This window comes from Ciconia boyciana, chromosome 21 (assembly GCF_034638445.1).
Source record: "Ciconia boyciana chromosome 21, ASM3463844v1, whole genome shotgun sequence".
Classification (NCBI taxonomy): Eukaryota; Metazoa; Chordata; class Aves; order Ciconiiformes; family Ciconiidae; genus Ciconia; species Ciconia boyciana.
In genome coordinates this window covers 5,441,875-5,462,308 of record NC_132954.1, presented here as the reverse complement: position 1 = coordinate 5,462,308, position 20,434 = coordinate 5,441,875, and the positions used below count along the sequence as shown (strand labels likewise).

General features: G+C 57.4%; 3 protein-coding genes across 6 annotated transcripts; 2 read left to right on the top strand and 1 right to left on the bottom strand.

Annotated features, from left to right (window-relative positions):
- Positions 1 to 3,569: 3,569 nt before the first annotated feature.
- AK2 (adenylate kinase 2) lies at positions 3,570 to 11,101 on the bottom strand. 2 transcript variants are annotated; one of them, XM_072884893.1, is made up of 7 exons: positions 10,942 to 11,101; positions 10,286 to 10,411; positions 8,295 to 8,405; positions 8,092 to 8,186; positions 7,317 to 7,389; positions 6,526 to 6,721; positions 3,570 to 4,395 (listed from the first exon to the last, which is right to left on the bottom strand). In XM_072884893.1, exons 1-7 carry the CDS (start codon positions 11,053 to 11,055, stop codon positions 4,388 to 4,390), a joined length of 723 nt encoding a protein of 240 aa, XP_072740994.1. In that variant the 5' UTR covers positions 11,056 to 11,101; the 3' UTR covers positions 3,570 to 4,387. The 2 variants fall into 2 exon arrangements, with proteins under 2 accessions (XP_072740994.1, XP_072740993.1); XM_072884892.1 differs by lacking the exon at positions 3,570 to 4,395 and having other exon boundaries at positions 6,325 to 6,721.
- On the top strand, positions 10,301 to 18,223 carry AZIN2 (antizyme inhibitor 2). Of its 3 annotated transcripts, XM_072884889.1 has the most exons (12): positions 10,301 to 10,434; positions 11,614 to 11,993; positions 12,654 to 12,768; positions 13,952 to 14,118; positions 14,217 to 14,390; positions 15,175 to 15,347; positions 15,462 to 15,593; positions 15,948 to 16,113; positions 16,235 to 16,397; positions 16,478 to 16,590; positions 16,873 to 17,087; positions 17,458 to 18,223. In XM_072884889.1, exons 4-12 carry the CDS (start codon positions 14,014 to 14,016, stop codon positions 17,597 to 17,599), a joined length of 1,383 nt encoding a protein of 460 aa, XP_072740990.1. In that variant the 5' UTR covers positions 10,301 to 10,434; positions 11,614 to 11,993; positions 12,654 to 12,768; positions 13,952 to 14,013; the 3' UTR covers positions 17,600 to 18,223. The 3 variants fall into 3 exon arrangements, with proteins under 3 accessions (XP_072740990.1, XP_072740991.1, XP_072740992.1); XM_072884890.1 differs by lacking the exons at positions 10,301 to 10,434; positions 11,614 to 11,993 and adding an exon at positions 12,004 to 12,143; XM_072884891.1 differs by lacking the exons at positions 10,301 to 10,434; positions 11,614 to 11,993; positions 12,654 to 12,768; positions 13,952 to 14,118; positions 14,217 to 14,390 and adding an exon at positions 14,660 to 14,791.
- Positions 18,224 to 18,601: 378 nt separating this feature from the next.
- Positions 18,602 to 20,199, top strand: NDUFS5 (NADH:ubiquinone oxidoreductase subunit S5). The gene is made up of 2 exons (XM_072885359.1): positions 18,602 to 18,954; positions 19,903 to 20,199. The coding sequence occupies exons 1-2, from the start codon at positions 18,739 to 18,741 to the stop codon at positions 20,005 to 20,007; spliced, it is 321 nt and encodes a 106-aa protein (XP_072741460.1). The 5' UTR covers positions 18,602 to 18,738; the 3' UTR covers positions 20,008 to 20,199.
- The last annotated feature ends 235 nt before the right edge of the window (positions 20,200 to 20,434 follow it).

Sequence of the window (20,434 nt, the reverse complement as noted above, 5' to 3'; positions counted from 1 at the left end):
TGTTCTTGGATACCAAACAAGGTTTCTTCAGCCCTACTGAGCTTCTGCTTTGTGCTTCTTCCATCTCCACTCCAGTATTGGTTTCTGACACCCACAGGGGTTACCAGCAACGGGCTTCTGACCCCAGATGTACTTTCCTCAGTCAGATACACATTGAGGATCCTGACAGGCAAAAGGCAGGTTAGCACAGATTGAGTGGGTGCTAAGGAACTCACTTTCTAGTTTGCTAACATACTGCGTGTAGGTGTAGAGTCCATACACACCCCTGCTATGGAATCGGAGCTGTAAACCCACCAGCTTTTTCAAGCATTAAAGAATGAGCCCAGCTTTTGGATTAGGAAGAGAGATGAAATTCACCCCAGGGCCATGGGCCAGCACAGCGCATAGGTACCGCTAGGATGCTGCAGGGCACAGAGGTGACCGTCACCCCTTGTTCTCTCCACTAGCAGATCGGATCCTGTTATGCAACCGTTACACTAAAAGGCAACACGACATCCAGAGCAGTTTCAAGGACTTTGTTATTTTGCCTTCCAGGTCTGCAGATCCCCAGGATCCACATCCAGAGAGCTCCCGGCAGTAATTGTGCACCTGGCTGCCCTCCCCAGAACTACTGCTTTCTGCACCAGCAAGGTAAGTGCTGAGGCTGCTGGAGATGTGCAGTTTAGGATTACTACCCCAAATGCACACTGCTGGGCTCGGTCCCAGTGCACCAGCTCTGCTTACAGCCTCCTATTAGCTAGATGCAGGTCTCCAAACTTCTGATTCATTTCATCAGTGATTCGTGCTCTAATCCCAGGAGGGAACTCTGGTTGCCTTCTCCAGAGAAGGACCAGGGCCGCTCCCCAGTCCCTTTAGCCCATCCTGGAATTTCAGGTACTCCTGGCTCTTCCCAGCACGGCGTCAGTGACACACACTGGTATCCTGGGGGAACACATTTGCAGCTTCTGCACCAGCCAGACAGGCTCTGACCCGGTCTCACTGTCCAAGAACCAAGCCCTGCTGTGCCAGGCTGTTAGGGCACTGTATAATATTGCTGCTGCCCAAGAGCCATCCCACATCAGCGTGTTAGCCAGAAAGATGCCGATCGGCAGGCTCGGATCCCGCAGCCGCTCGTGGAGCCCACCCTGACCCGCTGTCCCCGAAGCGTCTCTTACCTCACCCTGGAGCCCACTCCCGATGCAGCTCTCTTCCCTCCGCAGTCTCCCTGGCTCTCCCTTTCCCACTCCCCTTCCCTCTGCACCACCTCCCCGGCGTGATGTCAGTGCAGCCCTGCCTCCGCAGCCTCCCCATCACACTCCTCCACGCCACCCAGCCGCCCATCACACCCCACTGCTGCTTTGCTTCCCTTCCCAACGGTTGCCACAGCGACAGGAGGGGGAATCCCATCCTCTGGTCCTCCACCTCCCAGGGCCTCGCTTGGTATCACCCACTGCAGCTCTTCCTAAAGAGCCTGGAGGCCACAGGAAGGACAGGGTGACAGCAGGGAACAGCTGCAGGCAAAGGCCACAGCGATGGCCTTGCGGGAAGCCGTGGCTCAACATACCTGGAAGGGAAGGGAGAGCAGAGGCAGTCATGGGAAGCAGGCTCAGACAAAACAGGCACTCACCTTCTCCGCAGCAGTTACCACCCGTGTCCCCAGCGTTCTTCCCACCCCCTTCATTCATTGCTCTCAGCCAGTTCTTTGTTCCTCAGCCCCACGTGCTCTTTCTGTTTCAGGGCTGTGCACATGTGTACCGTGATTGTACAAACTCTCTGCAGATGAGGTACAGACAAGGGATTTGTGCTACTTGCGCACAGCAGGCACTCTGCAGTCACTTCTCACTCCCAGGTCCAGGTCAGAGATCAGGTATGGATCAGAAACTTAAAACCAGCTCCAAACCAGACCATCCGGAGTCAGTGGACTCATTACTAACCGCAAATCCACAGTGAAAGGTTTTTCTGCAATCTCTCTTTTGCAGATGGTTTCATCAAGAAGGGAAAAGGGCAGATTCTATATTTTTAGGACTGCAGCACATTTTTAATGGAAAGAGATGGCCCAGGGCTTTTCATCCCTCCCCCCCATCCAAGATGCTGTTTCTTTTCAGCAGAAATATTGCTGCATTAGAGAACAGGTCACTTCCTCTATCAGTGAGAATTCAGTGTCCTATTTGATGCTGGTCCTTGTGCTATAAATAGGAATTTTCCCCTTTTATAGTTGCTGAATAATTTTGTGTATGAAATATGAACAGTTTTCAAAAGAGTGCCTGATAAGCAGCTTGCTGGAGTGAAATCGTTGAACAGAAGGAATTTACAGCACCTGCAGAGCATCACATGCTGTGGAAAACATTCAAGGTCAACGTGACAGAGACAGGTCACAGAACAGATCCAACTACAGACGACGTAGGCTTGAGCTAAACAGCCTCCCCACAGCAGCCTTTCCCACAGCACCCCAACAATTCATTTCACACTCTACTCTTAGGTAAGGATCAAACAGAGGCAGCCCAGCTCAGAGGAGCCAAGACTTCTCCATCCCACGTATTAGAAAGCCAGGACGAGCAGGCAGAACAGGTTTTTAAAACAACAGCAGGCAAGTAGTAGAGGACACAATCCCAAACAACAAGGAAGAGCATAGTTTAACATCCATCATCAAAAGAAACCAGGGAAGAACACCACAAATGCCAGAGAGGCACAAGCTTGCCTTCAAAAGAGAGAGAATGCTAATCAGAGGTACAGAGAGGTAATAACACCACCAGAGCACAGAGACTGAATGGCGGAGGAGTGAGAGCCCAATTATGCTGAAGAAACCGGTCATTTCTGGAGGAAATGGGCATATGCAGCCTGACCCTTTCTGGTGCCTGCCCACAGTGCCTAAACCAAAGCCCTGAACACAAGCAGGGCTGCAAAGGGGGTACCAAGGGCACTGCAGAAAAACAAAGACCCTCCATCAGCACATCAAGAACAGCCTTCCTCTGAGCTACCTCAGAGAGCCAGGGTCAGGGTCCCTGTGGAGGCAGGATAAAGGGAAGCCAGGAAATGCTCTCGTTTCTTGCGTTAGAGATTTTGCCCTGCATAGCTAGAGAGAGGCACTGGTGGAGGGGAAGGGAGGGATGCAACAAGGTATGAAAGGCAGAAAGCAAATGAGCAGAAACAGAAGACACAATACGTGGCTTCCAGTTACTGCAGGAGGAGAGAAGGAGATAACATCAGCTCCTCCACACACTAGCAATGTGAAGGGAGGGGGGAAAGGCTAGGAATTACATCAGTTAAAAAATACCTGAAAGGAGCTCTGACCAGGAAGGGTCAGGATACACAGGGGCTCAGTGCCTTCAGCATCACGCATGAAGAAACAGGAGAGAGAAAAGCAGCAAGAGACACCATTGCTATGGTGATATAAAGCACTGGAACACACTCAGCAAGGAAAAGAGATAAAAGGAATTACAAGCCACATTTTCAACTGCGCAAAACAACATCCTTGAGATAGGATCATGCCCGAGGATCCACCCAGCTCCATTGTTAGTCGGCTGTGCTGTCATCTGCCTCCTCTCGTCTCCCATGCTGTCTGCAGGTCAAAGAGGACACAGCAACAGATACAAAATGTAAAGGGGTTATTTTATTATTGATTCAGAGGTTAGACAAGGCACCATTTGATCTAAAAAGAAATGCAAAAAAACCCAATTAAGTGTTATTTTTTGCAGTCAATTAAGAAAGTCTCTTTTGCATTTCTTCAGAATTGTGTGAATTCCAGCTTGGTCAAGATCACAGAAAAGCCACCCCATTGCCAAGTAAGGCAGGCTTGGACTAGAGCCGCAGCCCCTCTGTTCAGCAGCAGAGAAACCTTGAGAAGTCTCTATGCCAGGGTTTAGGAATGCAGCAGAACAAGAAAAACAAAACTTCCAGGAAAAGACCATGGCATCTTTTTTTCCTTTCCATTTCAGAAATGATGAGTCATTTGTTCATTTTGGTCCTCGTTGACAGGAAGCAACTTTAGAAAAAAATCACAGCAAACCTTGCAGTGGCCTCAGAGTACTAAGAGCCCACGAGACAAGCCCTGAAAGTCCTGGAGAAGCCTGGAATAGCATCTAGCCCTACCCTCCTAACAGGTCAAGGACCTGCGTCTGATCACTGGCAGAGATGTTTCACTCTGTACAATTGTTTTGCCTCCCCAAACTGTGATTTCTAAGGAGAAGGCTATCTCCTCTTCACAGTGATTCTGCTGAATAAGAAATCCAAACAAAACCCAACCAAATCAGCCCCCAAGCCCCTTGTCTACCACCTCCTTATTCCCCTCCCATCAATCATAACCCCCTCCCAGCTGCCCTCCCTGCCTCCCCTGCACCCAGGGGAGGGCTGCAACGGGTGATGTAGCAGAGTGTGCAGCGTTTGGTGGTCTCTCATCTGGTTCACGGAGTCACTCGGCTGGAATAAATGGGAACAAAGAAAAAAATAGATTTAGGGGAAAAAAACATTAATCATGGTTTACGGCAGAAAAAGGCTGGTGAGCTGGATGCAAAGTGAGCACAAAGAGGAAAAGGAATGGAGAATGGAAGAACACATTGTTCTTGCTGTGGAATAAAACCTTGACCAAATCCAGGAACACCAACTGGCCGGAAATACCTCCTGCCATTACAGCAGCACGTAGGGGGCTGCAGCTCTCCTCTTTGTCTCTCTTGAGACACCAAGATAAAAGCTGCTTCCACTCAGAATTTCTTTACAGTCATCGAGATGCCAGGGCAGCTCTAACACACTTTCCTCTCCACTACCCTGGAGCACGGCAGTCCTATTCTAAATGCTCCCAGCACGCCGACGCCACGCGCCAGGGCTGCCCTTTCACAGGAAAGCCAGAGACGATCAGCAAGGCAACGGCCATCTGGGGGATCTCAGGGGACTGCAGGCTGCTGACGAAACCAGCACCGTTTACTTTCAAACCCTCTCTCCCCGCAGTCATGTGTTTTCAAGAGCAACAAGTCAACTGCTTTCAGTTCCTGGTGTTATTTCCAGTTTGCTAGAAGGAAAGAGGTTGTTTCCCTGGAAAGGATGTACAAGGACAAAGAATGATTTTCAGACAAAAGAGAAGTTATCAAGAAAAAGAGCAAGGGATTCCTGAGGATTAGGCATCTGCTCTGGACACACAGCCCGCAGCAGCTCAGTGCACAAGAGGGAGACTGGCCATCTCCTCTGAAGAGGAGGGTATTCAATAACACTAAATCAGTAAACATACATGGAAGGCCAAAGGACAAAGTTTCATCTGGGCCAATCTGCATTTACAGCCCTTCCTAGAGGACCCCGCTGGAGTCCCGCATGGGCAAAGGTTATCACCAGCCTTGCAGGGTCACCATATAGCAGCATAATGGCCCCCAGAAGCCGGGGCACTAACCACACCGCACATGGTGTCCTCAAACGGACAGCCTGACAGAGCTGTTTGATTTGCTCAAGAAACAAGTACATTTCCATGATCTCATAACAAAGGTCATTGGCTCAAGGGCACATGAAGCCAGCGGTTAATAACGCTGTCTCTTGGGCCTTGAAAAAATAATTTGTTTTGCAATAAGGCTTTATTTAGATGTTGGGATCAGGAGAAGCTCCTTGGCCAAAGCCAAGGGAAGAGTGAAGAGATAAAACCCAAGTCCTTTTCTTGTCCTCAGGAGATCCCAACTTGCCACACACAGTGACTGTCAGACTCTGTGAAGTGACTGTCAGACTCATGAAGACCAGAGACTTCATGTTGTTAAAAAGAAAAAAAGCAAAAAGCATCTCACTAATTTGCTATATTGGGGCCCACAAATGAGGAGAGGCTGAAAACCCCCAGCTCTCACCCACCCTCGTTCTGCCCCACAAGCACCATCAGAATGGGAGGAAGACAGGCTGTGCTCTCACCTGCCATCCCACAGAGAATAAAGCACATAAAACGAGAACAAGTTCTCACCCAGCCCCGAGCAGCAGCAGGCTGCGTTCACACGCACAGCCAAGCTGTCCCTCCCATGGCTGCTCCCCAGCCGACACACACACAGCCTTTCACATGCTTCCCACAGGCAACCCTGTGTTTCATTTCCTGAAACCAACAGAGAGCATCACCTATCCGGCACCCTGTGAAGGTCCTTCCCCCCACTGCTCAGTCCTGATCTCCAACCTTCTGCTAGTTGCCTGTGGAGCAGCCAGGAGGAGCTGAAAGTACAGCTCCTTCCAGGGAGCTACAGCTCTAGAATGAAACAAAAGCCTTTTGACCTAAAGGGGTGCAAACCCCATTTCTGGCAGCAGGCAGCTGGTGCTCAGGCTTGCTGCGACCTCTAGGGGCCAAATCTCCGGCATCCGCAGACAGACTGACGTTCACATATGCTGAGATAGAGACCGTTAACAGCTTGTTTAATAGAGAATTAGCACAGCCCTGCCTTGGGCTGCACCGTCTTGTCCCCTCCTCTTCTACTCTGCTTAGCTCTTCACCCTCCCTGGCCCCAGACAGACAGAGACAGAGATGGAGAGACACAGAGAGAGAAAAGGGAGAGCTCTGTCCTGGGACAGAGCCCTAAATGAACATAACCAGGTCTTTACATGTTGCTCTCGAGAAGGCTGCCAGGATGCTAGCAAACACCACGTCGGGAGACTGGGAGGCATCCACCGTCGTATGGATCCCTCGCTTGCTGTAGTAGGAGACCAGGGGAGAGGTCTGCGTGTGATAGGCCTTCAGGCGGGTTTTCAAGGCTGTTTCATTATCATCTGAACGGCGGATCAGGGGCTCTCCAGTGACCTGGGAGAAGCAAGGGGACAGTCTCCAGCTAGCTGCAGCCTGGCATGCTCCCCCCTTCTCTCCGCAGCTATGACAACCCCTGCTCCCCTCCTCCAAGACAGGCTACAATGTGGAGCTGCAGAGGCGATCCCCAGGTCCGCAGGGGAGAGCGGGGCAAACCTGGGGCAGCCAAAACAAGTCCCAGAGCAGTCACTGAAGAGAGAACGATTCAGCATTGTGGTCTTTCCCACACACACCACTCTGCTTGCTAAGAGGAACCCAAGGAGCCTTGAGAGCAGACACCAGCTACAGTTGCTCCCCCGGAGGGAAACCAGTCACAACCCACCGCAACTTCAGCTATGGACAGAGTCCAACAAGTTCTGAGGCTGGCAGAGCCCGGGCTGGCTCTGCAGAACGGCCATGCCCTTCACTTGTCCCTCCAGGCCTCGCTCCCCGCAGTGCCATCGGCTCAGGCTGCCCAGGCAGTTCCCCACGCTCCCCAGAAAGTCAGGACAGAAGGTACAAGAGAAGGAAAGAAATCAGTTTTTCCAGGGACGCTGCAAAGCATCAGCTAAACCCAAAGCAACGTAAGCTGTGGCCTTGGGAGCTCACATACATCATCCTTCATGTGCTCTTTCGGGGGTCTGAACTCCTCGTGATAAGAACGGCCACTCGCTGGGTGAATCAGCCTAAGACAGAAAGCAAATGTCAGCAAAGTAGCCCAGTGCCAGGACAAGGTCTCCTGAACCTGCCACTCATCAGCACAGAAACATCTGCAACAGCAACCCACTTAGCCTCTATTAAGAAAAATCTCTTCTAGCTCTTTCTGTACCAAGGGCCTCTTTAGGCGCTTGAAAAAAGCAGCTACGCTAGGAAACAGAGAAGGGATTTTTACTTTATGCTTTACTGGGGAAGGGGGCTACCTCCTGGAAGTGCAGGGGTGACACTGTGCAACAGCAAACAGCGGGAGACTTCTGTGTGCCCGCACGACCACAACTGACCCTGGACAGCACGTTCAACAGTGCCCGAACATGTATGCAGTGTTCTGCGTAAGGGAGCAGTAATAGCTCCAGAGAAGCAAGGGCACGAAGACATTAGCTGTCAGACACCAGGCTTAAAGGCTGAGCTGGGTCACCAAGGACGCTGATTCCTATCGGCAACCCCTATTTATAGGGCACCAAAGGGGCTCTGTTCAAGGCTGGGCCAGGCACGGGAGAGTAGGCAAGGGATCAGGGCAGGAAGGCTCGAACAGAGCAGAAATCTAATACAGACCAACACTGCAGCTAGCCTTAAACACTGTGAGAATGACATGAGGATCTAAAATTAGGATGCTCTCCCCCAAACGAGGAAACCCCACCCTGTGCACCAAGTGTTTGGGAGAGAAGAATTACCGTCCAGTGATTCTCCGGATCAGCAAGGAGTCGGGGATGCTGAACTCAATGACGGAGTCCAGCTTCTCTCTCCTCTTCTCCAGGAGCTCATCCAGCTGCAACAGAAAACACCCAACTCAGAGGGGCAGAGGCACAGCCAAGGGACCCCTGTCTCCAGGGAAGGAGGAGATGCCAGAGCAGTTCCCGAACAGGAGCTCACATACCATTTCGGCCTGCTTCACCGTGCGTGGGAAGCCATCCAGGAGGAAGCCGTTCTTGCAGGGCGGGGAGTCGAGGTTGTTCTCAATCAGCTCCACCACCATCTCATCGCTCACCTGCAGAGAGCGGAGACAGGCACACGGTCAGGAGGGACACCCCAATTTTACACACCGCTACCTCCAGGCCTGCTGTACTCAGGCCAGTGCCCAGGCTGCACCAGACCCTTTTTACAGCCGTTCCGGGTCCCAGAGGCAGCAGCCACAGCGCAGGACACTGCTGTTAACAGGGCGAGAGCTGCGTGTTCAGACCTGCTCACATCAGAGAAGCACTCCCTGCCATGGGTGTCAACACTAAGACATGGCTAATGAGACATTTCACGCCAGGGACACTCCAGCCTGTGCAGGGACTTGGACCAGCGCTGTAACCTCACTGTTACAAAGGTTGTTGTATTTCAAGGGAGACCGTCAGCTTGAAGATAAACTCCCTAGATTTTTTTTTTTTTAAACCAATTCACAATACAAAATGTCACCATAACCTTTATTTCCTGTTACTTTGTACCTTCACCCACATCCCCCTCAGCAGGTTGGCCTAGCCAGGAAGGGCAAAGCAGGTGAATTGCTCCTTGACTCTCATAAACCTTGTGTGAAGGTAAATGCCCAGTAGTTGCTGACAAGCTCTGGCCTCGCTGGATAGTTTTTCCCACACCACGATCTCCGCGTGCCGCTGGGATTAGTGATTTTTCTACACTGCAGCATTTGGGAAGTACTAACAGATGCTGCAGCCCCAACAGTAGCTGTTTATTTGAGAGTAGCTCTCCTCAGCAGCGCTGTTTTCTCCAGCACACACAGCTGGGACCCAGCAGGATTGGGGACCAGACTGTCACAGCACTTGTTTACAAGAGCCCCGGAGCAGGAAGCATACAGGCGGGAGGCAGTTTGGGTGAAGCAACGAGTCACTTCTGTGCTCTCCTGATTACCCCTTTTAGAGGAAAGGGTCCTGCTTCATAATCGAGCGTAAAAACCCATCCCAGGCTCCAAACCCTGCTGTGCTCCCAGCTGAGTTATCTCGGAGACAGAGTACACTGCTAGAATATACCTGCACAACAGCCCAGCGCCGGCTGCCACACACACGTAGCAGACACCACCAGCCTGGCCAGATAACGTCCCTATCTTTCATAACCAGCTGGGATATTGCAAGCTCGGTGTTGCAATGCAAGCTCTGAGCGTCGCCCTTGCCACCCGGGGCCTGCAGATTCTCCATGGGGTGTTACGAGCCCGTGACAGCCAGCTGCGATGCCCAAGATCTGTCCCAAGATCTTAGCTTTGGGGCTAGTCGCTGCAATTTGCTGTCCTTCAAATTTCCTCAAGATATTTCAGTCATTTCGGCAAGATAATTAGATCCTCAGAAAGTGAATGTGTCAGAGATCCTAACTCTTGTCTCTTGGGCATCCAAAGCGTCTCTTTCACACAGCATTACACAGCACCCGCTGTAACTACCACAGCAACACCCCTAAGTCTATTTTCACCTTACAGTTACAAGCAAATGGCCTTTATGCAAGAGCTGGAACCCTCGGAACAAACTCTTCCGCCCCACAGGGGTCCAGGCATCATGTGAAGAGGCACAGGAGCTGCAAAGCATGGCCGTAACATCCTGCAGCTCCAAGGACAAACCTTCACCTCAAACAGCGTTCAGGAGCCACCACCCAGACTGTACCCCGTGAACATAAAAGCACCGTGGCGGAAAGAACCAGCCCAGGGACAGAGAGGCTGCTGGTAAGCAAGGAGCAATTTTGAAGAGCGACGATATTTTCATAGGATGTTTCTCCTGCAGGATAATGAGAAGGAGAATCCCCACCCCTGCCTTCACCCTACAATCTGCCCTTCCTCCACTAATTGGGTTTTGTCACCGAGGCTTCTAATTAAGAGATGGATGTTGACTGCTCTCATTCCAGGTGCTGCCAAGACCATCTCCCCCCCTAGCACATCTCACTACCCACCAGCTTCCCCGCATCCATCGTCTCTTTGAGTCGCTTGCCCAGCTCGGACCCCGAGGCCACCATGGCCCGCAGCATGTCCCCCGTTGCTAGGTGGCAGACGCAGTAGGTCTCAGCCAGCTTCGGAGCCTGCAGGAGAGGACAGACATGAGGTGAGCTCACCCTGAGGGTCTCAGAGCCGGGACCTCGGGGCCTGAGGCCCAGCCGGGGTTTGGGCCCCCCACCCCGGTGGGGCCTTGTCCCCACTCGCAGCAGCAGGATGCTCTGTGACCGGCCAGCACGTGGCAGGGCCCGGGACACAGCCCGGAGGGCCGGGTGCTCCGGGAGCGGGGCCAGGGCACCGGAGGCAACCGGTGCCCCGCGGCCGACCCTAGGGAGAGGGTCCGGGGCAAAGGGCCGCCGGGTCCCTGGGGGCGGCGGGTCCGTACGCCTGAGTCCCTGGGGGAGGGGAGGCCCGGCGCCCTCCGGAGCGGGGCAGGCCGCGCGCCCCAGTCCCTCGGCGGGGGAAAAGGGGACCGGACGCCCGCGTCCCTCCAGGCGGGGGCTCAGACGCTGAGGCCCAGGAGCGGGGAGGGCCGGGCGGCCCGGTCCCGCCGAGCCGCTCTCAGGAGGCGTGCCGGGACCCCCGACGCGCCCCCTCACCCCGGTGCCCCCCTCACCTGCGTGCCCTTGCCGGCACCGGGCGGCCCCAGCAGGACGGCGCGGATACCCTGCCGGAGCCCCGGGCCCGGGGCCTGCCCGCGGCCGCCCCCCACCTGCGCGCTCGGAGCCATGGCCGCCGCCGACTGCGCCGCCGCCCCGCCCCGCGGCCAATGGGCGGTGACGCCGGGGGCGCGCGCCTCGTGGGCGGGGTCACGCAGCGAGAGGGCGTGGTTTCTCGGCGAGGGGGCGTGGTTTTGTAGGGAGTGGGCGGGGTTACTCGGGAGTGGGCGGGGTTAGGCGGCGCCGCGTGGCTTGCAGCGCGCCCTGCTCGCTTGCCCCGGCGCGGCGTGGGCCGCCGGCTTCTGCGAGGGATGGGCTCACCGGGCTGCACTGCCTGGGCTGTGCATCACGGCAGTGCTCGGCACATCCAGAAGCGAGCGGGCACTGCGGTGCTCTGCACCACGCTGGCTCTCTGCTCTCCTGCCAGCGCGGTGCTCTCTGCGCAGCTCCGCTCCATCCTGCACAATGCAGGGCTGGGTGCTGTGCCAGAGCACTGGGAAAACAGGCCAGGATCTCAGAGGAGACAAGAGCTTCCTTGGCCCTGGTTGCCAGGAGAGTCCATGGCAAAGCCAAGACCACAGAGTTAAATACCAGAACCCAGGATAAGTCCGTCCCTCTCACCTCCTCAGCAGGGGCAGCTACCCCTCCACGCACAGAACATTGCCTCCTCAGCGACACCAGAGAGGGAATTGCAAATTAACAAGAAGAAGAAAAAAATCCCCTGCTCAGCCTGTGGTGTTTGTGGGATGGAGCAGTGGAACCGTTTCCAAGTGCGCATATGCAGGCAAAGCACAAATGCAAGCAAAGACAGGGCTGATCGACCAGACGGGGCATCTGCACGTGTGCCAGAGCTGGATCTGCTGCTGGGGAACCCACTGAAACCGGGAGCAGCACAACAAGGGCAGAATCAGTCCCTGACATCTTCCCGACTATCTCCCCCAGCCAAACAGGCGCTGCTCAGCCTTTAATCTGCAGGAAGCCTGGTTTCCCTGGCAGCAATATTTCAGAGGTATTTTTGGCACTCTTCCCCCCGAGGGTCCCTGCGCACGCGATGCACACGCAGCCACAAGCACCCTCGCACCAGGGCCGGGCTGCAGGCAGGCTCGCAGCGCTCCGCGCTGGCAGGCTGGGGATGAGCTGCCGGCGTGGAGGGGACTCGGTGAGAACCTGGGGTGTGTGGCTGGGGGCAGCCCCAGCCCTGGGAGGGGGTGGGCAAGGGGGGGGGGAGCATTCCCTGAAAGGGATGAAGGATGCTCGGAGGCAGCTCAGCCAATGGGGTGGCTGGGTTTGGTTGCCATGGCCACGGTTGGGAGGCAGAGCAGGGAGCGGGATGCTGGGATACAAGGGGTGCAGACCCCCCCCCCACTGCAGGGGTAGTTGGTCCAGGGGCTGGGGCAGGCAGGGAACCGGGGCAGGACAAACAGCCGCTGCTGGGGCCCGTTCATTCTCTTTAGAGACCCATGGGCATAATCTATTTAAATGATTTCTAAGGTAACCGGGGGGGGGGGGGGGGGGGGTGGGCGGGGCTGCTGAGGAAGCTGGCTTGCCTGGCACAGCGAGGAGGGGGCCAGAGAGGCATGCCTGTAGATGCTGAGTTTTGGGAATGGTGAGTGGAGGGCATCCTGCTGTCGGTGCCCTTCCGCTAACCCCTTGCACTGCCTCTCCCCAGAGACCTCGGACCCCCAGCAACAGCTACACCTCGGGGTGCTGCGGGAGCTTGGCGTTCCTCGGGGGGACCCCCTGGCAGCACGCCTAGTCACCGGGAAGGGAGGCACTGGACCTTGGTAAGGAGGGGATGTCTGAGGCTGGGGCATGTTTGCCCAGGGCTGGCAGGAATGACCCACTTAATTGCTCATCATTTCCGTGCCCAACCAGGGCGGGCTGGGTGCTGGTTAGTGATGTCTTTGGGCAGTGAAGGGTAAGGCTGGAGGAGCTGCTCTCCTTTCCTGAGTGTGAAGCTCTAAGAGCTTCAAAACCCGGTTTTTCTGCCTGTTCCCCATCTCTGGAGTTCACTGGTGGTGCTTGCTCAATGCATTACAACACCCTGCTGCTCCGGGGTCAGCATGGTCTTTCTCCTAGTGCCCATCCAAAATGTCATAAGTAGGTCTCTGCAGAGGAGGAGGTGGTGTGCAGCTCTGAGAAATGAAACCTCTGTCTCCCGCTCACTTCCGATCAGAGAGACCATGTTCCTGTAAGAGCCCTGGAGCTAGACCTGGATTATTGGAGTGGAAATGTTTCCTGTGAGCTTGTGCTAGGTCGTCAGTTCCCTGGGTTATGGGATGGGCTGGATCCAGGGGAGGAGATTGTTAAAGCTAAGTGTGCAAGCTTAAAGCTAAAGCTCCGCTAAGTGTGCGAACCAGGAAACACTGTGCAGCTTAACTTGCCCCTTGTTCCACACCCTGTGTCACGGAGGAGACGTGAAACTGGAACCACAGCACGGATTCAGACCATCCCCAGGTCAGCCAGCAGCGGGGAGCCGCCCGTGCTGTGCTCTTTAAAGATGCCTCCCTTTTCATGGGGCTTGTGTGCCTGGGAAGGTGGGTCCTTGAGAGTTCAGCTATTTGGAAAGCAGAAGGGAACTTCACCCTGTGCAACATACAGCAGATCTAGCTACATGCCAGAGCGTGAAGGGACACGTTCTGGCATATATAGGCCATCCTTTTTGCAGTGAAGTTGGCTTTGTTGTTAACTGTATTGGTGCCTGAACTGCTGCTGAAGAAGACAGGGCTGCTGTGTGCCAAAACAAAGCTCTGAGCTGCAGAAAAATGTGTCTCCTCCCCCTGGAGAAGACGCTTTAACCCACAGTAGGGCTCTCAGCTGAGGTGCTGGTTTGGAGGAGAGCACCCAGGGCACTGCTGCCATGTATGGCCCATGGGAGGGACAGGGAGCACCTCGGGGTGCAGGCTGGGTGGTGTACACTGGTGGAGCTTCTGGGCCCTGCCTCTAATATTCCCTTTTTTTTTCCAGTATGTTCCATACTTAGAAGCTATACCCTACTCAAGGAGGCTTTAAACTAGTGTTATCGCACCATGACCATGAATGGGTACTTGAATGAATCCAACTTCATGATGGTGGAGGAGGGCTTCACCACCAGAGACCTCCTGGAGAACTTCCTCATGGAGTTGTGCCAGGAGGTAAGGGCTGGCAGCTCTGCTGCTCCTCGGCAGCCAACACCCCCTTGGCAGAGGCGGTCGTGGGGAGGCGACTGTTGCTCACTCCGGCTTTCTCCTAGAGTGACCAGCAAGCCTTCTTCGTGGCAGACCTTGGGGACATTGTGAAGAAACACCTGCATTTCCTGAAGGCCTTGCCCCGTGTGAAACCCTACTTCCCGGTTAAGTGCAACGGCAGTGAAGGAGTGATACGGCTGCTGGCTGAGCTGGGGGCAGGCTTTGCCTGTACCAACAAGGTAGGGTCGTGGGAGGACAGCTCAGGATGAGCATCCTTTGGGCATTTGTGGGAGAGTGGCAGAGCTCACCCTCCTTTCCTAAGTTTCCACTCACTAGATGACATTTACAGGGGCAGGAGTCTCCCTCTGCTGTCAAAACCCTCCCGACACAGCCCAGAAATCCCTGTCCTCTCTGTCTGGTGACTCAGGCTTGTTCCCTTTGACCGACATTCCTGTCTCTGGAACTGGCGTCCTGGCTGGCAGGCTTGGCTGGTGGCAAGGCACATCGCTGGGATGCCACTGCCGCAGCCGTCCAACTCTCAGTGGCTTTCAGGCTGAGCCTAAAGCACCCTGCTCCCTCCTGCTTCTCATCTGCTCACAGCCAGATTCCCAGGGAGGATCCAAAGTTAAGCCACTTATTTGTACGTAATTAAATAGGACGTGTTACCAGGAGGACAAAGTGCAAAGAGTCGTGACAGCTCAGCCCAGTGCTGCAGCCGTAACCCTCACTGCAGCTTAAAGGGGACACGTGCACCAAACCTACGCCTGCTAAACCCACTTGTTTTCTCTCTTCCTGGTCTCTTGCCACTTGTAAACACCTTGCTGCAACCTGCCCCTGCCAGGATAAAGTCCACCGTGATCCCTTTGAGCTCTTGCGGGTTTTCCCTGGAAAAGCCCAGGCTGCGATGCTGGTGGTTTGCCCTTTGCAATGCTGCAAGCTGGCTGAGGCCCAGGGCTGATCGTGGCCAAGCATGGGCAGCACCGGTCCCGGGGACCTGCCTACATGCGTGCCGTTTCCCTGCAGGCAGAGATTGCACGTGTTCAAAGCATCGGGGTCCCGGCTGACAAGATCTTCTACAGCAGCCCCTGCAAGCAGGTTGCCCACATCAAATACGCAGCCAACCACGGCGTCCAGCTGATGACCTTCGACAATGAAGTGGAGCTGAGCAAGGTGGCTGGGAGCCACCCTCATGCCAGGTAGGTGTCTGGCAGCATCGTTGGAGTGGGGAGCTGCAGTAGGAGCTGGGGAGATGGTTGTGAGGTGACGGAGGGCCTGAAGACCCCTCAACACAGCGTGCCTTTGCTCTGCAGGATGTTGTTGGGTATTGCTGCTGACTCCAGCCCCTCTGCCCACCCGAGTATGATGTTCGGGGCCACATTCAAGTCCTGCCGGCGCCTGCTAGAGGCAGCGAAGGAGCAGGCTGTGGAGGTTGTTGGCATCAGGTACAGCACATGGTCCTTTTTCCATAGGGGTGCTCAGCCTGTGATGGAGGGGACTGTGGGGAGCTCTGCCTTGCCGGAACAATGCAGGGGTCCACGGAGCCACCGGCTGCTCTGGCTGGGAACGAGGTGGAGGTTGGGACCTGGGGAGGTTGACCCTTGTTGGGACCAATTTGGGGCAGGTTTGGCCCTCAGAGAGGGTCTGGGGGGCTCTGCAGGGCTGGCCAGGCGGTCTCGCTTGGGGTGGTGTGTGGGAAGCGCAGAGCTGCCCCCAGTGAGTGATAATCCCAGTGCCGTGTCCCCTCACTGCTCTCTGGGGACAGGCAAACCCTGCTGAAACAGGGACTGTGCCCTCAGCTTTCACCTTGGGAGCTGCGGTCTGGAGCCGCAGGCCTTCGCTCAGTCCGTGGCTGCGGCGCAGCTGGCCTTTGAGATGGGCACAGAGCTGGGCTACCGAATGCACCTCCTGGACATCGGAGGGGGATTCCCCGGCACTGAGGACACCAGAGCCCGGTTCGAAGAGGTACCTGGCTCCCGATGCCTGCAGTCAGCAGGCAGAGAGCAAGGCTGGAGGGTCTCCCCAGGGTCTGGCTCCCTGCAGAGGGACCGAGCTAACCGAGAGGGAACATCTTCTTCCCATCCAGATCGCCGCTGTGATAAACTCCACCTTGGACTTGTATTTCCCGGACGGCTGCGGGGTGGAGATCGTTGCAAGACCTGGGCGATACTACGTCACCTCCGCCTTCACCTTCGCTGCCAGCATCACTGCCATGGAAGAGGTTCCCGTGGAGCAGCCTGGCTCTGATGGTAGCTGGGACGGTGGGACGGTGGGACGGGCCTGCCCGTGTGCCTGAGCCCCCCTGAGCCCTCTCCCCGCTCCCCCTCAGAGGAAGAGTCTGGCAGCAAGAAGAGCCTCGTGTATCACCTCAGCGATGGCATCTACGGCACCTTCAGCTGCCTCCTGTTTGACAGCCCCTGCCCCAGACCTCAGCTGCACAAGGTGAGGGGTCTGGCCCGGTTTGAGGAGAGCCCAGCGGGTCCCTTGTGTCACGTCCTGTCCCCTCAGCCGACCCTGCTCTCCCTTGCATCATGGCTGGCCCCAGGCTCCAAGCCAGAGGGGAGCAGAGGCTGTGGGGAAGAGGCTATGGTGGTGTACCAGGAGGGCTGTAACCAGAGTCCGTGAGCTGCTGGGGTGGGACCTTCAGGGCGGGTGGAGACGAGGCAGGTCGCTGGGCACTGGCGCATCCTCATCCCCTGCGGCTGCTCCATCTCTCCCCGGCAGAAACCCTGCCCAGACCACCCCTCGCACCGCAGCAGCCTCCGGGGCCCCCCGGGACAGGCGGAGGACCGCATTGCCGACAGCCTGGAGCTGCCCGAGCTGCAGGTCGGGGACTGGCTGATTTTCAAGGACATGGGTGCCTACACCATCGCAACCTCGTCCCCGCTTGGGGGGTGTCCCCAGCCACAGATCACCTACGCCATGTCCCGCGTGGCCTGGTAAGAGACGGTCCTGTGTGAGCAGGGCCAGGGCGCAGGGCTGAACCCCGTGGGAGATGCTGTCTTTCCCTCCAGCTGAGCTCTTTGCCCAAGGGAGAGGGTCAAATCTGAGTCCCAGAACCTGGAGATTCAGGGTAAAATCCTGGCCTCAGAGGCAAAACTCACGTTTTTTTAAACTGACAGACTTGAGCCAGTTTTTCACTGGGGAAGCCATGGGCAGCCCAGCTCTGGCCGTGCAGACAGGGCTGTTGCTCTGGGGGACATGAGAGCCCCTGAGCTCCCCCTTCCCCGAGCCCATTTTGTGAGGGGCTGCTCCCCCTTGCTCCCCCTTGCTCCCCCTTGCTCCCCCTCGGGTGTCTCCCGCTTGCAGGAAAGCCGTCCAGCTCTTCCAGAGAAAGCCACCCCAAACAGGAGACGACCGCGAGAGCATCTGCACCCCGCTGTCCTGCGGCTGGGAGATGGCGGAGACGCTGTGCGTCACCCCAGTCTTCGCTCCGGCCAGCATCATCTGAGCAGCACCGGTACCTGGGGGGGGTAAAGATCCCACGGCGGCCGGGCTGCGGCAGCACCTCCCGCCCCGCGTGCCGCCGGCATCGCCCCGCTCCGCTCTCACGGGGGACCCACGGGGAGGACTTTGAAGTTTGCACCATAAATCCTGTTCCTCCTGCTCGTGCGGTGTCGCGTGCCTACTAAAGGGGTGGGTGGGCGCTGCCGAGCAGGTTTGGGTTCTTTTTTTTTAAGAGTTATGGTAATAATGGTTGTCGAGCGCGGCTCCCGGTTTCGGATAAGGAAGCCCCCGGCTCTTCCTCCCCGCCCTGCGCCGGGGGCGGCGGAGAATCAGCCTGCAATAAGCAGTTAGCTGCGTAACGAGGCTTTGCTCGTTAGGGAAGGTGGAGTCGTTCACCCAAAGCTTGGACACTGTTCAGGCACCTGCAGGGACCCCTGGGATTTCAGGGGGGGATGGAAATAGGGGAGTGTTACTGGAAAAAGTGTGGGTGTTACTGGGGGGAAGACCCAGGCCTGGTGGCATCTCCCCGCTCCCCGAGCTCTCGTCAGCCCTAACGAAGCCCCCTGCCCCTGGGATGGGTGCGGGGGTCCCGCACAGGTACAGCACCGCAGCGGGGGGAGATGGGGACCGGGAGGCCGCAAAGCCAAAGAACGGGGACGCTGCAAGACCCTGAAAGCCAGGGACTGGGGGGGACTGGGGGAACTGGGGGGCACTGGGAGGACCCTGAAGCATGGGGGCGGGGTGCACTGGGAGCGATGGGACACTGTGGGGATACTGGGGGACACTGGGGCACTGGGAGCGCTGGGAGGACACTGGGAGCACTGGGGGAGCCTCGGAGGCTGCCGCAGCGGCCGCCAGGGGGCGCTGGGGCGCGGCGGGCGGCGTCTCCTCCCCCCCGCCAGGGTGCGCTGCAGCGGAGCAGGGCGCTCGTGCCGCTCGTCTCGCTGGCTTCGCCGGAGCCGCCCAGCCGTAAAGCGCGACGTGGGTGGTGCGGCTGCGGTTGCGCTTGACGGCGGGCAGCGTCGTGAAAGGCCCGTGAAGGACGGCGGCGGTTGCGGGTCCGTGAGGCGCGGCGGGGGGGAGCGGCCGGCCCTGGGGGTGTCAGTGTCGTGACAGCGTCTGTATCGCGACAAGCGCGGAGTCATGCCGTTCTGGGAGCTGCAGCGGCAGCTGGGCATCGATGTGGACCGGTGGCTGCTGCGGCAGAGCACGGCGCAGCCCTACGGCAAGGCCGGGGCCTGTCACGCCTTCGAGCGGGAGTGGGTGGAGTGCGGGCACGGCCTGGGCCAGACCCGCGCCCGCCGGGAGTGCCAGCCCGAGTACGAGGACTTCATGGAGTGCATGCACCGCACCAAGCTGGTGAGCGCCGCCGGGCAGGGGTGCAGGCGAGGCGGGCACGGGGCTCGGGAGGGTCCAGGCCAAGCTGGGGGGCACTGGGGCACCAGGGCCGGGCGGGGGCTGGGAACACCTGAGGCGCTGGGCCAGGGTGGGGAGGGGTGCTGAGGGTCCGGGCCAGGCTGGGGAGGGGTGCTGAGGGTCCGGGCCAGGCTGGGGAGGGGGTGCTGAGGGTCCGGGCCAGGCTGGGGAGGGGGTGCTGAGGGTCCGGGCCAGGCTGGGGAGGGGGTGCTGGGGGTCCGGGCCAAGCTGGGGAGGGGGTGCTGAGGGTCTGGGCCAGGCTGGGGAGGGGGTGCTGAGGGTCCGGGCCAAGCTCTTGAGAGGGTTTGGGGGCTCCGGGCCAGGCTGAGGAGGGGGATCGGGGTGGGGAGCGCTGCCAGGGGTGTTCCTGGCCATGGGGCTGCCTGCCTTCATGGTGCCTGGAGCCGTTGGGCACCATCTCTTGCCTGGCAGCCGGCAGGCAGCGTGCCTTGCCCACCGCAAGTTGGGGAGCCGGGCCCTGCAGCAGCCCCTTCCCCAAGGGGTGGTGTGGACTGTGGTAGCAGCAGGGCTCTGTCCTCCGCAGTCCCTTCCTCCCTGGGCCTCCTCCCATCGCTGCTGCAGCTGAGGACTGGCCGTAGCTGCTGCTGGAGAGGAGAAAATACTGCCTGGTCAGCTGTGGGGTGAAAACCCGATTATCCTTAGTAGTAAAATGTGTTGCCACAGCCTGAAAGCCCCAAAGTCTTTAGCGGAAGGCGCAAACCCGTGTGTGAGATGTGTGAGGAGCCCCGAGGGCAGGGCTGGTGCGGGTGCCACGTGCATACGGCTCCTGGGGGGCTGCCGGGACCTGTGCTAGGGCCCCCCTGAGCGCTTCCCTGACTGCTGCGACCCTGTCGTGCGTCTGCCCCGACCCTCTCGTGTGCGCTTTGCCAGGCTGCGCGGCTGAGAACCATCCTCGAGCAGAGGGACAAGTTGATCAAGGAAGGGAAGTACACACCGCCTGACTACCACAAGGGCAAAGAGGAGCTGCGGCCTTGATTCGCGGGGGACGTGGCCGTCGGTCACCTGTGGAGTCGTTGATGTGGAACTCCTCTGGGAAGAAAACCCACGGCACGAGCGGGTTACGCTGTAGCGGTGGGGTGGGGTCTGCGTGGGGGCCCTGCCCCTGCTGAAGGGGAATGACACCACATCGAGCATCGCTTGGGCTAGTAAATGTCTCCTTTGGCACAGCGTTTGGCTCTGTCTTGTCTTTCTTTCTGAATAAAGCGTGGCTTGAGGGTCTCTCTCTGTAGCAGTGCTGCCAGCAGAGCTTTTGAGACACCCTGAAACACTGCAGCGGTGCTGGGGACGTGCTCTTGAGGAGGTCAAACGCAGCTGCCGGTGCTGTGGGCCGTTGCGGGTTCTCCCTTCGTGCTCACAGCCCGTCCATCCCGCTGACCTGCGGGCAGGCCTCCCAGGTGGCAAT